This window comes from Ursus arctos, unplaced genomic scaffold (assembly GCF_023065955.2).
Source record: "Ursus arctos isolate Adak ecotype North America unplaced genomic scaffold, UrsArc2.0 scaffold_36, whole genome shotgun sequence".
Taxonomy (NCBI): Eukaryota; Metazoa; Chordata; class Mammalia; order Carnivora; family Ursidae; genus Ursus; species Ursus arctos.
In genome coordinates, this window is record NW_026623050.1 from 7,321,864 (window position 1) to 7,335,108 (window position 13,245).

General features: G+C 41.5%; 1 protein-coding gene across 1 annotated transcript in view; it reads left to right on the forward strand.

Annotated features, from left to right (window-relative positions):
- Window positions 1-104: 104 nt before the first annotated feature.
- Window positions 105-13,245, forward strand: part of CHP1 (calcineurin like EF-hand protein 1) — a 45,935-nt gene continuing 32,794 nt past the window's right edge. The window contains exons 1-2 of the mRNA XM_026479982.4: window positions 105-421; window positions 9,414-9,486. Coding sequence (XP_026335767.1) covers window positions 355-421; window positions 9,414-9,486 — 140 coding nt within the window. The 5' untranslated portion in view covers window positions 105-354. The remainder of the gene's footprint in view (window positions 422-9,413; window positions 9,487-13,245) is intronic.

The following is a 13,245-nucleotide window of genomic DNA, read 5'->3' on the forward strand; positions in this document are numbered from 1 at the left end:
TTGCGGTCGGTAGAGCCAGAGTGGCATCGCCTTTTTAAGGCCGGTGGCATCACGCTTCCGGGGGCGTGGTCCGTCCTTAGGAATACCCGGCCCTGCGCTGGGCTGATTCATTCGGGGGCTGGGGCTGGAACGGCCGACGTCGGCTCCTGCGCCGGGCGCAGCCTCGCTCCTCATTGGCTCATTCTCGGGGACCGCCCTCCCCCTCTTGCTACCCCTGGGTTCCCTCCCGGGTCCGCAGTAGAAACACTGCCCTCTCGCTTCTTGACCCTGGGCCTTCCCTTCCCTCCCACCCTCCCTCCCGCCGCCGCTGTCGCTTCAGACGCCCCTGCTCCCGAAGGAGCTCCCGGTTTGGTGATGGGGTCTCGGGCTTCCACGTTACTGCGGGACGAAGAGCTCGAGGAGATCAAGAAGGAGACTGGCTGTGAGTTCGGGTAGGGGGTGGGAAAGCGGCCGGGCGCCTCTGGCTGGCCTCAGAACCGACGGCGGCTGTCGTTGAGGTCCGGAGTTGGGGTGCCCAGAGGTTGCCGGTACTGGGCAGCCTCCAGCGCTGGCGCTTCGTGGCCGAGGGCTGGAGGACCTGTTCTTACGGCTACTTGGAGCGGGGCTCTGGCTCCTGTGGGGCTGTCCTTCCCCTCAAAGGCAGGATTCATGATCACCCTTAGAGCAGAGGCACCGCTCTTTTCTCTACCCCCTGCTCATGAAAGCCTCCGAACTCCTTTATCTTTCCTCTCACCAACCTCGAATTCAGGAGCTCTGGATGGATCCTGTAGAAAACAGTCCGCTCCTATGACGTTTCTGGGGAAGCACTTAAAATCACTGTCAACTGTGGGAAATGACAAATAAATTCTTTCTTCAACTGGGAAAATAAATCCAGAAAGCAAGATCCTATAGTAATGCTTTGGAAGACGTGACCTGGTGACAGGAGACCTTTAAAAAAGAATGAGGGATCGGAGATTGTGAGACTTCTTTCATTCTGAGGCTGTGGAGAAAAAAGCACAGATGCTGTGACCACCAGCTTTTTTACTCACACTGAGAAAGCTTGCATCCTAATTTCAGATATATTGATTTCTATGCTAGTGTACTTTATGCAGTCGCTATGGAAATTGGATGTGCTCCAAAGTCTCAGTGCAAATTTGTACTAGGAACTGATTTTTTATAGTCCAGTCTCTTCCTCATTAGCCTGAACATAGGGGCAACAGGGCTTTGGGAATTCAGAAGCTCTGTGTAACATCATCACACAATTTTGTATAGCCCTTGATAATGCATACACTATTTTCTCAGTAATCCATTATGACTCTTGTATTTTACATAAGTTATGTAATTGTCTGAGCTCTGTCTCTTCATGATAACCTGTCTTTTTTTTTAATTGTGTTCAGTTAGCCACTGTATTGTACATCATTAGTTTTTGACGTAGTGTTCAGTGATTCATTAGTTACATATAACATCCAGTGCATATCACAACACGTGCCCCCCCTTAATACCCATCACCCTGTTACCCCCTCCCCTCAGCCCCCTCCCCTCTGGATAACCTGTCTTTCATAGTGAGGTGACCAGTAAGTAACCCAGTGGCCCATATGCAGGTAAGGTCAAAGGGTGCTGGGGGAACTACAGAATTACACAGGCAGTGGTGGCCTGAGAGAAAAAAATTTAACTTTCTAGAATCTTCAGTTTGGAAGGGATGTTATCTAGCCCCCACCCTTGTCAGATTGGTTTACTGCTTTTAGCATCCCCTAACACATGGCCAATAGCCTCTCCATAAATACCTTTAAGGATGATGAGCATACCACCTACTGATTTTGGATGGAAGACAGAAAGTAGTTAGCTGGTTATAATGTATGATACTTGTTTGGCTACTTGACCTTATGGTCATTTGATGACTCATTCTGACTCTTAAGAGTAGAAATGTAGGCAGTTTGGAGTCAGCAAGCATTTTATTAAATTTTGTGGTCATGACCTCTGGCCACACTTGTAAATGTAAGAACTACTTTAGGTCTAAGGTGACACCAGTTAAAGCATTCATACTTAAAATAGAAAGTCACATAATAAAGTGCAAGCCATAGTGAGGATGGGAAAAAGCTATTTTTGCCTCAAGATGAAGGGAGCACTAATCCCATTTGGGCTTATTTACCTTTGACAAAATGGCAGACCTTGGACTCTATAAGGACTGGAGTTAGTTTACTGTGGCTTGTGGAGGAACAACACTGCATACTTCTGGAAGAGCTGTTTTCCTAGTTGCCAAAAAGTGAATCAAGCCTGAAGGAGATTCTCAACCACAACCAGTGCAAATGATGTTAAGCCAGAAAGCCTAAAGAACAAGTAGTTATTGAATTTTTGCATTGTCTGTGATTAGTACTGTGCTAGGTACTCAAAGCAGATGGTGACAAAAGATGCCCCTAGGAGTTAGGATTAGCATTACCACATAAGGTAGCTGAAATTGTGTACCTTGCGCCTTCAGTCTCAAGGAAGACCGAGTCTGTGGGCTGGGCTGGGAGAGGACAGGAATTGGGCTCTGATACAGCCATGAATGAATTAGATTTAGAAACATTAACCTAGGGCATTTTGGGTGGCTTCCAGGCTTTCTCCCTCAGCTTGCTACACAGTCATTCCTGTGCCCTGGGAGTTGAGCTATCACTTTATCCGGTTAGTGTCCCTCAGTGGAGTTGATTTTTAAAGCAGTAATTGTAACGTGATACAAAAAAGGTTTAGAAGACTAAAAACAGATACCCAAGGGTGAGGTGGAGAAGTGGAATTTGTCCAGTTTTCATCTGCTTCTTGTTCCATTAAGAGTTTAAGGACCTATCAATCAGAAATACTTCAAGTTAAGAACAAGTAATATGACATCTCACTACTTCCTTTGCCAGTAAGAAAATGTGGCATAATTGAGGAAAACTGACTTTATATTGAATATGAAAGCTTTGCATTGGAATTGATGATTATATTTAAACATATTTTCCGTAAGTCTAAATTGATTAGAATTCTTGCATGACTGGTTTAGCCAGTATTTCAAATGTAATCTGTCAAGTGTTTGGCAAACTAATTCTAGGTAAGAATTACCTGTAAGCCTCACTTTTGTCATCTGTAAATGGGAATAATAATAGTATCTACTTCATAGGATTCTTATGAGGATTAAATGAGATAAATTATGTAAACTACTTACAACAGTGCCTGATATATATAAGTATCAGGTAAGTGTCAGCTACTATTTTGAACCATAGATAAGAGTCATCTTATTGGGAAAATATTTGTGTGTGCTAGTTATAAAACTATGTCTAGGGCTGTATAAATGGAGAGGTGAAAGCATTTTATGCTTTCTTTTTTTTTTTTTTTAAAGATTTTATTTATTTATTTGACAGAGAGAAAGACAGCCAGCGAAAGAGGGAGCTCAACGAGGAGTGGAAAAGGAAGAAGCAGGCTCCCAGAGGAGGAGCCCGATGCCAGGCTCAGGCTCCATCCTAGGACTCTGGGATCACGCCCTAAGCCTAAGGCAGATGCTTAATGACTGAGCCACCCAGGCACCCCCATTTTATGTTTTCCTATTTTCAGGGAGCATCGGAATAGAAATCAAGTCGTTTTCCCAACTCTACAGAAGTAAAACCTTTAAAGGAATAGACTCCTTAATGTTTCTAACAGTTTAAAAAACACTCTAGGGACGCCTGGGTGGCACAGCGGTTAAGGTCTGCCTTCGGCTCATGGCGTGATCCCGGCGTTGTGTGATCGAGCCCCATATCAGGCTCTTCTGCTATGAGCCTGCTTCTTCCTCTTCCACTCCCCCTGCTTGCGTTCCCTCTCTCGCTGGCTGTCTCTATCTCTGTCGAATAAATAAATAAATAAAAAATCTTTAAAAAAAAAATAAAAAAAACCACTCTAAAAAAATTAAAACATTTTCCTTCCTTCCTTCCTTCCTTCCTTCCTCCCTCCCTCCCTCCCTCCCTCCCTCCCTCTCTTTCTTTCTTTCTTTCTTTCTTTCTTTCTTTCTTTCTTTCTCCCTTTCTTTCTCTCTTTCTTTTTTTTGCAAGAGATTGGCTGGGGGTAAGGGGGGTGGGGGTTCCCCCGCACAGGGAGAGGGAGAGAGAGAATCTTAAGCAGGCTCCTTGCCCAGCTCGGAACCCAATGCAGGGCTTGATCTCACAAACCCTGAAATCATGACCTGAGCCGAAATCAAGAGTCCGACGCTTAACCACCTGAGCCACCCCTTAAAACATTTTGCGTTGGCATAAAACATTTGCTATATTGTCTTTGTTTTATTACCTTCTTTCATACATTAGCATTTTCATATATTAAAGCCCAGCTGAATAAAAGTTGTCATTGGGGGGAAAATCACAACGGTCTTGGGAGTTTCTGTAATCTCCACTCTTAGTTGACTTAACTGTAGCAATAAACTGGCTGTGAATTACTTAAAACCATTTTTTAAAAGTAGCCACTTAATCTGTGAGAAGCAGTTCAAACCAATGAAGTAGTAATGAATGCCCATTCATTTAATTTAATTATTATTTTTTACATTCATTTAATTTTAGTTTCTAGTTCTGGTGTGTGTTGTGTGATATGGGGATGGTGTTGAACAGGTTTAGGAAGTAAGTTTTACAGGCTGGTGAGGTTTTGTTTGAGAAGGTATAGTGGTGATAGAACTAGTGTGGGTTTTTCTGTAGTTTCAACAAAGAGCACAAGTCTGGCAAAGGCAATTGCTTGAGAATAATTTCCTGGATTAGAGTGTACACGAAGTTCAATTTCAGGCTCCTGCTATTTCAAAATGCAAGAACTCCTTCAGGGCCCTTACCTGCAAAGCCATGTTGCCTGAAGGTGCTATCTTCCGGCTCCTATTGAAATGGAAATGCACATATAACTAACACGTTTAGCTGGTCTGAGGTTAAGTGATTTGTAAAGCTATGTACTTTTCCCCCCAATTTCTATGAAAATTTTGAAATATACAGAAAAGTTAAAGTAGTGTAATGATCATCCATATACCTTCCACTTCAGTTCAACAGTTAACATTTTGCTTTATCTACATATAAATATATATAGCTTTAGCTGTGTATTTGCTTTATTTATATGTGTATATATATATATTTATTTTTTGGTGAACCATTTAAAAGGCAGATAACGGAACTCTTCACCTTTAAATATTTCTGCATGTATCTTCTGAGAATAGGGATTTTTTTTCCTACATACCCTCAGTACTATAATAACACCTAAGAAAATTGACAGTAATTTTAAAATACTATCTACCATTTAGTCCATATTCAGCTTTCCCCAATTATAAGAAGGTGGTTTGTTGTTGTTGTTTTAATGTCTTTTAAGTCTCTTTTAATCTATAGGTTCTCTTAGAGAGTAGGCTAGCCCTTGAAGTCCTCTGTCGGGAAATAGGAAGTGTTCGGGTGTGGAATGGTTGAGATTCAGGCTTCAACTTCTCAATCTTTTATCTGGAGTTCCCTTTGGTTGTATTAGTATGCTTTACCTAGGTTATCAGTCTGTTCTTCTGTATTAAGATTTAGGATAAAGGTGAGGGAAAAATAACTTTTTTCTTACTCCCTTTCCATTGTATTCTTCCCTCTGTCATTCTTGCCTCGTGCTTGGTACTTCTCTGAAATGCCTTTGTCCTCTGAGCATGAGGCAGTGATGATAGAGAGTTCTGTAAGTCAGATTGGCAGGGTCTTTCAAGTAATCTTTCAACAGAATAAAATAATTATTTACACATTAGTGGAGAAGAATATAGTTTCATTCAAGACATGACTATGTGCACAGCCTTTTCTGAGAGGTCAACTCCAGAGACTTCCTTTGGGTTACCAAGAATTGGTGCAGGTTTGGGGCACCTGTTCTGTTAGCCTAGTGCCTCCTGGTGAGAAGAGTTTACTGGAAACTTGTCCTGCCTTCATTTGTGGCAGTTCCAATATCTTTCTGCTCCATGAAGTTGCTCTGAGCTCTATACCTTGGAGACTGCTTTATATTCTCTGTCATGGTGGATTTAAACACCCAAATTAAAGCTTGCTTTCCTCCTCCTCCTCTTTCTCCTTCTCTTTCTTGTTAATAAACAGTCTGGGGATGCCTGGGTGGCTCAGTCGTTAAGCATCTGCCTTCGGCTCAGGTCATGATCCCAGGGTCCTGGGATGGAGTCCCACATCACGCTCCTTGCTCTGTGGGGAGTCTGCTTCTCCCTCTGCCTGCTGTTCCCCTTATTTATGCTCTTGTGAGCTCTGTCACTCTCTGACAAATAAATAAGTAAAAACTTAAAAAAAAAAAACCAAAACATTATTTCTGAGGTTTAGAACATAGATTGAGATTTTACCATATCGAGTTGTATTAAAAGTTGACATTTGGTTGTACATTTCTCCAGTGATTTCCATATAGCCCCGTTCCTTCTGGAAGATAGCAGGTTTATGGTTCACAAAAATTTGTGAAGTGTCCCACATTTTTTAAAAAAAGATTTATTTATTTATTTGTTTGTTTGTTTGAGAGACAGAGAGCATGTGCACGCAAGGGGGGAGGAGGCAGAGGAAGAGAATCTTCAAGCAGATGTCCAGCCCCCCCCAGCTTGGAGTCTGATTTTGGGCTCTATCCCACAACCCATGAGGTCATGATCTGAGCTTAAACCAAGAGACACTTAACCAATGGAGCCACCCAGGTGCCCCAAGCGTTCCATATTTTTAAGGAAGCCAGCCATAAGCCGATCTTTTTTCTGAAATATGGGATGTAATACCATATCAGTACTTAGTAAGGGAATTTTTAGAATCGTACTTTAAGAGGTTCTTTGAGATGATCTAGATTAGAAAGATGTCTGATGGCTCACTTGTTAATTGAAGGGGTTGGACTAGATGACAACATTCCTGCCATTTTTAAAATTGTATCAATAGCTATATATACTTACATATACATATATGGAATGTGTAGAAGGATTCACAAAAACTGGTAATAGTGTTTGCTTCTAGCAAGGGAAACTGGAAACTTGATTGTTAGGGAGACTTTTCATTGTGTACACTTTGTACTATCTACATTTTTGCAATGTGTGTGGATTATTTTCTCAAATTAAAAAAAGGGGCTCCTGGCTGGCTCAGTCTGTAGAGCATGCAACTCTTGCCAGATTGTGAATTGAGACCCATGTTGGGTGTAGAGATTACTTAAAAAATAAAATCTTAAAAAAAGAAAAACTAGTATAAAAAGAAATATAATTCAATGTTTTCCTTGTTAAAAAGAAAGTAATCTGAAATATATAATAGTCTAAGTGCTAAAAACTGACCCAGTGGATTAAATATTCTGCAATTATTAAGAAGAACTCCAAAACAACACAGAAAAATTATAAATGAATAAATGAGAAGCTGTTCTAACTATGGAAAGTGTACAAGTGGCTGATACTAGATGGTACATAAAGAAAAGAGAACAGTGGTGTCGAGATTGTGAACAAGTTTTGTTCTTTCAAAAAATCGTTCGGGAAAGTTAGTCATTCTTTAACTGACTTATTTTTGTTAAACTAAAGGGAACTGTAGTTCTAGAGCATCCTTTGAGGCCAGAGGCCAGAGCCAGGGTAAACAGGTCAGGTTCCTGAAGAAAACTGACGCAGCTGCCAGCGTCAGGAGAAAGGTGGAGATTAATTAGCACAGCAGTGAAATGTACCTTCAGGCTCACAATGTGAGGACGATGATGATAATGGCTAACCTGGAGTGCTTACCCTGTACCAGACACTCTGCCAAAGTGCTTTCCTCTAGTGCTCTCCGCAGCCCTTTTTGTTCACCCCTCACTAGGTAGGCGGTGGTGCCATGAATGGGATCAGTCTGTTACCTGACCCTCACCAGAGAGCGCTGGCTGGCAGTGGGTCCACAGCTGCCTCTCACTGCCTGGCACCTGCTGGCTCTGCGCTGGCTGAGATTGATTCTTCTCTGCTCTCTTTGGAGAGCTAGTACCCAACAGCGCAGCTTGGGGTGAAATCTGATGCTGAAGAATTCACTGCTGCCCCTAGTGTGTCCTCTCATCCTAGCTCTAGGCCATTCACTTCCTGCTTCTCCCGCTGTGCCCCGGTTTACTTTGTCCCATTGTTCCTAAGACTGCAAGTAGATTTTGTTGAGCTTGGGGGAGGAGGGCTACTATCAGAACGCCTTCAGCCACCCCTTTTAAGCCCCTGAAGGTACAGCCTAGGACAAAGTCCACACTTACCACACCCTTTTTGGCTCCTGTCTTTTCCCTTTTGATAACTCTCCTTTTTCTACCCTCCTACTTCCCATCAGCCAGGAAGCTAAACTGTTTCCCAGAAATTCCTTTTTGCATTTTCAAACTCTAACTGTGTACCTGTGGTTATTACCTCATTTTAATTGCCAGCTTGTGCTTGAGTTAAAAAATGAAGAGGAAAATAGCTTCCTTGTAGATATCATTTCTTGATAACCTGATCTTTGTACAGATAGCTTAATTTGCTTTCTGGGAGCCCACTGCTTTACTGGGAACTCAGTGGAGCTCATGGAATCACAGGAAAGAGGCTGACCTGACCCTGTGATCTTTTACCTAAATGTCAGTCGTGGGGGAAAAGAAAGCCACTAAAGCCTGGTGCAGGAGCAAACCAGATTTTAAAAATAGAATCTGTCCCAGGGCACTTGGCTGGCTCAGTTGGTGGAGCTTGCGACGCTTGTTCTCAGGGTTGTGAGTTCGAGACCCACAATGGGTATAGAGATTACTTAAAAATAAAATCTTTTTTTTTTAAGATTTTATTTATTTATTTGACAGAGACAGAGACAGCCAGTGAGAGAGGGAACACAGGCAGGGGGAGTGGGAGAGGAAGAAGCAGGCTCCTAGCGGAGGAGACTGATGTGGGGCTCGATCCCAGGACTCTGGGATCACACCCTGAGCCGAAGGCACACTCTTAACGACTGAGCCACTTAACGACTGAGCCACCCAGGCACCCCTTAAAAATAAAATCTTAAAAAAAAAAAAAAAAAGAAGAAGAAGAAGAGGAATCTGCCCCAATCTTTAATTAAGTATAAGTTAACCAGCCTGGCATTGCCAGCCTGAAACATCAAAATGATTAATAGGTGTGTGTTTTTAATTAAAGTGTACATTTAATAGCCTCTAAGTCAGGTGAAAATGTGAAAAAAGGTAAAAATTTCACAGTTTCCTTTGAAACTAAATTTGGTTTTGTTTTGTTAAATCTTAACCACTTGACATTTAATATATAGTCCTAATGAAGCCTAGATTTTATTCCTGAGAGTCAATTTTGACTGCTCTCTATTTATTTTCTAACTCCTTTCTTTCTTTAGCTTTTAAAATTTCTGTTTTGACACTCTAGAAATCAGTTAGAATTGAGACAGCTCCCCATTTTACTCTCTTTGAAGTGTATGGTGGGCTGGGACCAGAAGGGCAGTTGACTTCTGCAGGGCCACACTCTAGTTGTCTGAGTGGAGGGTGACTTCTCCAAATGGGACTAATTTTGTGTTCTTTAGTTTCCCACAGTCAGATCACTCGCCTCTACAGCCGCTTCACCAGCCTGGACAAAGGAGAGAACGGGACTCTCAGGTAGGCAGTTCCCATCTTTATTTTCGGGCAATATCTGAACCAGGTGCCTTTATCCCCAGGGCAGAGTGATAGGCATCTAGAGAGCGGAGAGCAGGGACCAGTTCTTCACTGTCTTTGAGCATCATGGATTCACAAGGGAGTTAAATAAGCAGAAGAATGGCATTACGTTTATCACTTGGTACTTTCTGCCTTACTCTTAACTCCCCTTAGCTTGGGTGGCCATTGTTTTGGTCCTACGAACTTCCTTTTGAGAATTCAGCGCTCTCTGCTTGAGTTTTCCCATGGCCCTTTCCCAAACGTGTTAGCTTTCAGAAAGTCGACCATTAGCATTCCAAGGTGGTCTAGATTGTTTTGCCTTCTCCTCTCATTTCCCAGTCCAGCCCCCTAACCCTAAGGTCCACACACCACTTTGTATGTATTAATGTTGGATAAGATGTTCAGTGTTTTAGTCTGGAGCAGTGATTCTCAACTGAGGGCTCTTTTGCTCATAGGCAACAGAATATCTGGAGATGTGTTTGATTGTCCTGTCTGGGGTGTGACGTTGATGTCTGGTGTGTAGAGGCCAGGAATGCGGCTAAATATCCTGTGATAGACAGGACAGGCACCCCACAACAAAGAATTATTCTTCCCTAAATATCAAACATGCCGAAGTTGAGAAGCTCTGGTCTAGAGTTAATAATTGACTTAGAGTAATGTGATGTTATACCGCTTCATATTTGTAATTGTCTTATCATAGTCCAGTGAAATATCACCTTACCATCACCTCCCACCCTAACTCAGTAGCAAGCTCAGCTTTAACTAATATAGAATGAAGCTGAGCTTTTCTGGTGGCTGGCAGGAAGCAAGAAGTAGTTTGGGAATTCTTTGGAAGACTTCTAGCACAGTTGTGGGATGTGGTCTAAAGGGGGAATATAGTTGCTAAGCCTTTGTACATAATCCTCAAGCAGAATAGCTAGAGAATGCTGGTAAATCCATAGGGCCATGTTTGTTCAGGGCAAAATCTGCTGTCACTAGAAGCTGCGATGGACTCAAACCATGCTGTATTTAGTCATTACTGTCAACAACTATGGAATACCTACCATGTGCAAAGACCACACTGGGTGCTTTTTCTTCTTTTTTACATTGAGGCAAATAATATAAAATTTACGGTTTTAAAGTATACAATTCATTGGCATTAAGTGCATTCACATGTTTTATAACCATTACTACTATCTAGTCACAGAACATTTTCATCACCCCAGATGGAAACCATGTACCCAATAAGCAGTCACTTCCTATTTCAGGGTCAAGGGCAAAGACTAATCTACTTTTTTCTCTCCCTGGACATTTCATATAAATGGAATCATATAGTAGGTGGCCTTCTGTGACTGGCTTCTTTCATTTAACATGGGTTTTCAAGGTTCTTCAACAATATAGCAAGTATCAGTACTTCATTCCTTTTTTATGGTTGAATAATATTCCATAGTGTGCATATACCACATTTTGTTTATCCGCTGATAAGTTGATGGTCATTTGGGTTTTTTACACCTTTTGGCTATCATGGATAGTATTTCTGTGAACATTTTTGTGTGGACATATGTTTTAATTCTCATTGGACTTGCGCTTAGGAGTAGTATTGTGGGAGGCGCCTGGGTGGCTCAGTCATTAAGCGTCTGCCTTCGGCTCAGGGCGTGATCCCAGCGTTCTGGGATCGAGCCCCACATGGGGCTCCTCCACTGGGAGCCTGCTTCTTCCTCTCCCATTCCCCCTGCTTGTGTTCCCTCTCTTGCTGGCTGGCTGTCAAATAAATAAATAAATAAATCTTTAAAAAAAAAAAAAGAGTAGTATTGTGGGTCATTTGGTAGTTTTATGCGTAATTTACTGAAGAACACCAGATTGTTTTCCACAGCGGCTGCACTGTTTTACATTCCCACCTGCAGTGTATTGAGGGTTCAGATTTCTTCACATCGTCACCAACACTTACTATCTGTCTTTTGATGCTAGCTGTCCTGGTAGGTGTGAATGGTATATCACTGTGGTACTGATTTGCAGTCCCTGATGGCTATTGATATTGAACATCTTTTCATGCTTGACCATTTGTATATCTTCTCTAGAGAAATGCCTATTCGAGTCCTTTGCCTATTTTTTAATTGGGTTGTCTTTTTGTTGTTGAGTTGTAGGAGTTCTTCCTATATTCTAGCTTTTAGATCCTATGAAAGACATGATTTGCAAATATTTTCTCCTATTCTGTGAATTGTCTTTTCATTCTCTTTGTAGTATTCTTTGAAGCACCAAAGTTTTAAATTTTGATGAAGTCTAATTTATCTAATTTCTTTTTTGGTCTGTGTGCTTTTGGTGTCATTATCTAAGAAACCATTGCCAAATCCAAGTCATGAAGATTTACCCCTATATTTTCTTCTAAGAGTTGTATAGTTTTAGCTCTTCTGTTTAAGTCTTTGATTCATTTTGAGTAATTTTGTGTGTGTACATATGTACTATATATATATGATGTGAGGTTATTGAAGTCAAACTTTTATATATATATTTTTTTGCATGTGGATATCTACCTGTCCCAGTACCATTTGTTAAAGAGACTATGTGGATTTGCACTTGAAAAAATAAATCAGGGGTGCCTAGGTGGCTCATTCGGTTGAGCGTCTGACTCTTAATTTCGGCTCAGATCATGATCTCTGGGGTCATGGGATCTGGCTCTGGGCTCAGCGTGGAGTCTGCTTGTCCCTTCCCTCTGCTTTTCCCTCCACTTGCGCACTTTCTCTCTTTCACAAATAAATAAATAAAAGCTAAAAAAAAAAGAAAAAGAAATAAATCAGACTAGAAATCTTTTTTTTTTTTAAGATTTTATTTTTAAATTATCTCTATACCCAATGTGGGGCTCGAACTCACAACTCCGAGATGAAGAGTTGCTTGCTGTACGGACTGTGAGCCAGGTACCCCAGAAATCTTTTTTTTTTTCTTTCAGCTCTAATACTTTAATTATTTACTTGAATTCGGGGTTACATCTTCCTCATAAATTCAGATTTAACCACTGAGTAAAGATATAAAATTCACATTTGGGGCGCCTGGGTGGCTCAGTCGTTAAGCGTCTGCCTTCGGCTCAGGGTGTGATCCCAGCGTTCTGGGATCGAGCCCCACATCAGGCTCCTCCGCTGGCAGCCTGCTTCTTCCCCTCCATTCCCCCTGCTTGTGTTCCCTCTCTCGCTGGCTGTCTCTCTCTCTCTGTCAAATAAATAAATAAAATCTTAAAAAAAAAGATATAAAATTCACATTCATTTTGAGTCCTTTTCTTTGTGGAAACTGAGTGATACGTAAATGTGTGTGTGTTTAAATCACTTTGATTATTTGCTGAAAAACAGTGGAAAGACTCTTATAAAAGGAGCTGTCTCTCAGAAGGGATGAAAACTTTGCAGATGTCAGCTAGTATTTACCCGTTCATTAAAATCTAAGATTTGCTCAATTCTTAAAACACTGTTTCATGCTCTATGGAAAGCCAGTGGGCTAATCACTCATTTGATAGGTATTATTTGGTTATCTGTGATGTGCTAGGCACTGTTCTCAGTGCTTGTTTCTACATATTCTTGGGGAAGAGGTGGTAGAAAGTGATAATTTTTTTTTCACAGCTACCTGTATCTAACTGATTTTTTTGTACTCAGCTTTACAAAGCACTAGGTCCTAAATTTGTGCTTTGACCTCCATGTGGTGTGGATTCAAATATGGGAGAAGCCCCAGGCTACCTTGAATACAAGAAGAAATTACCCCATT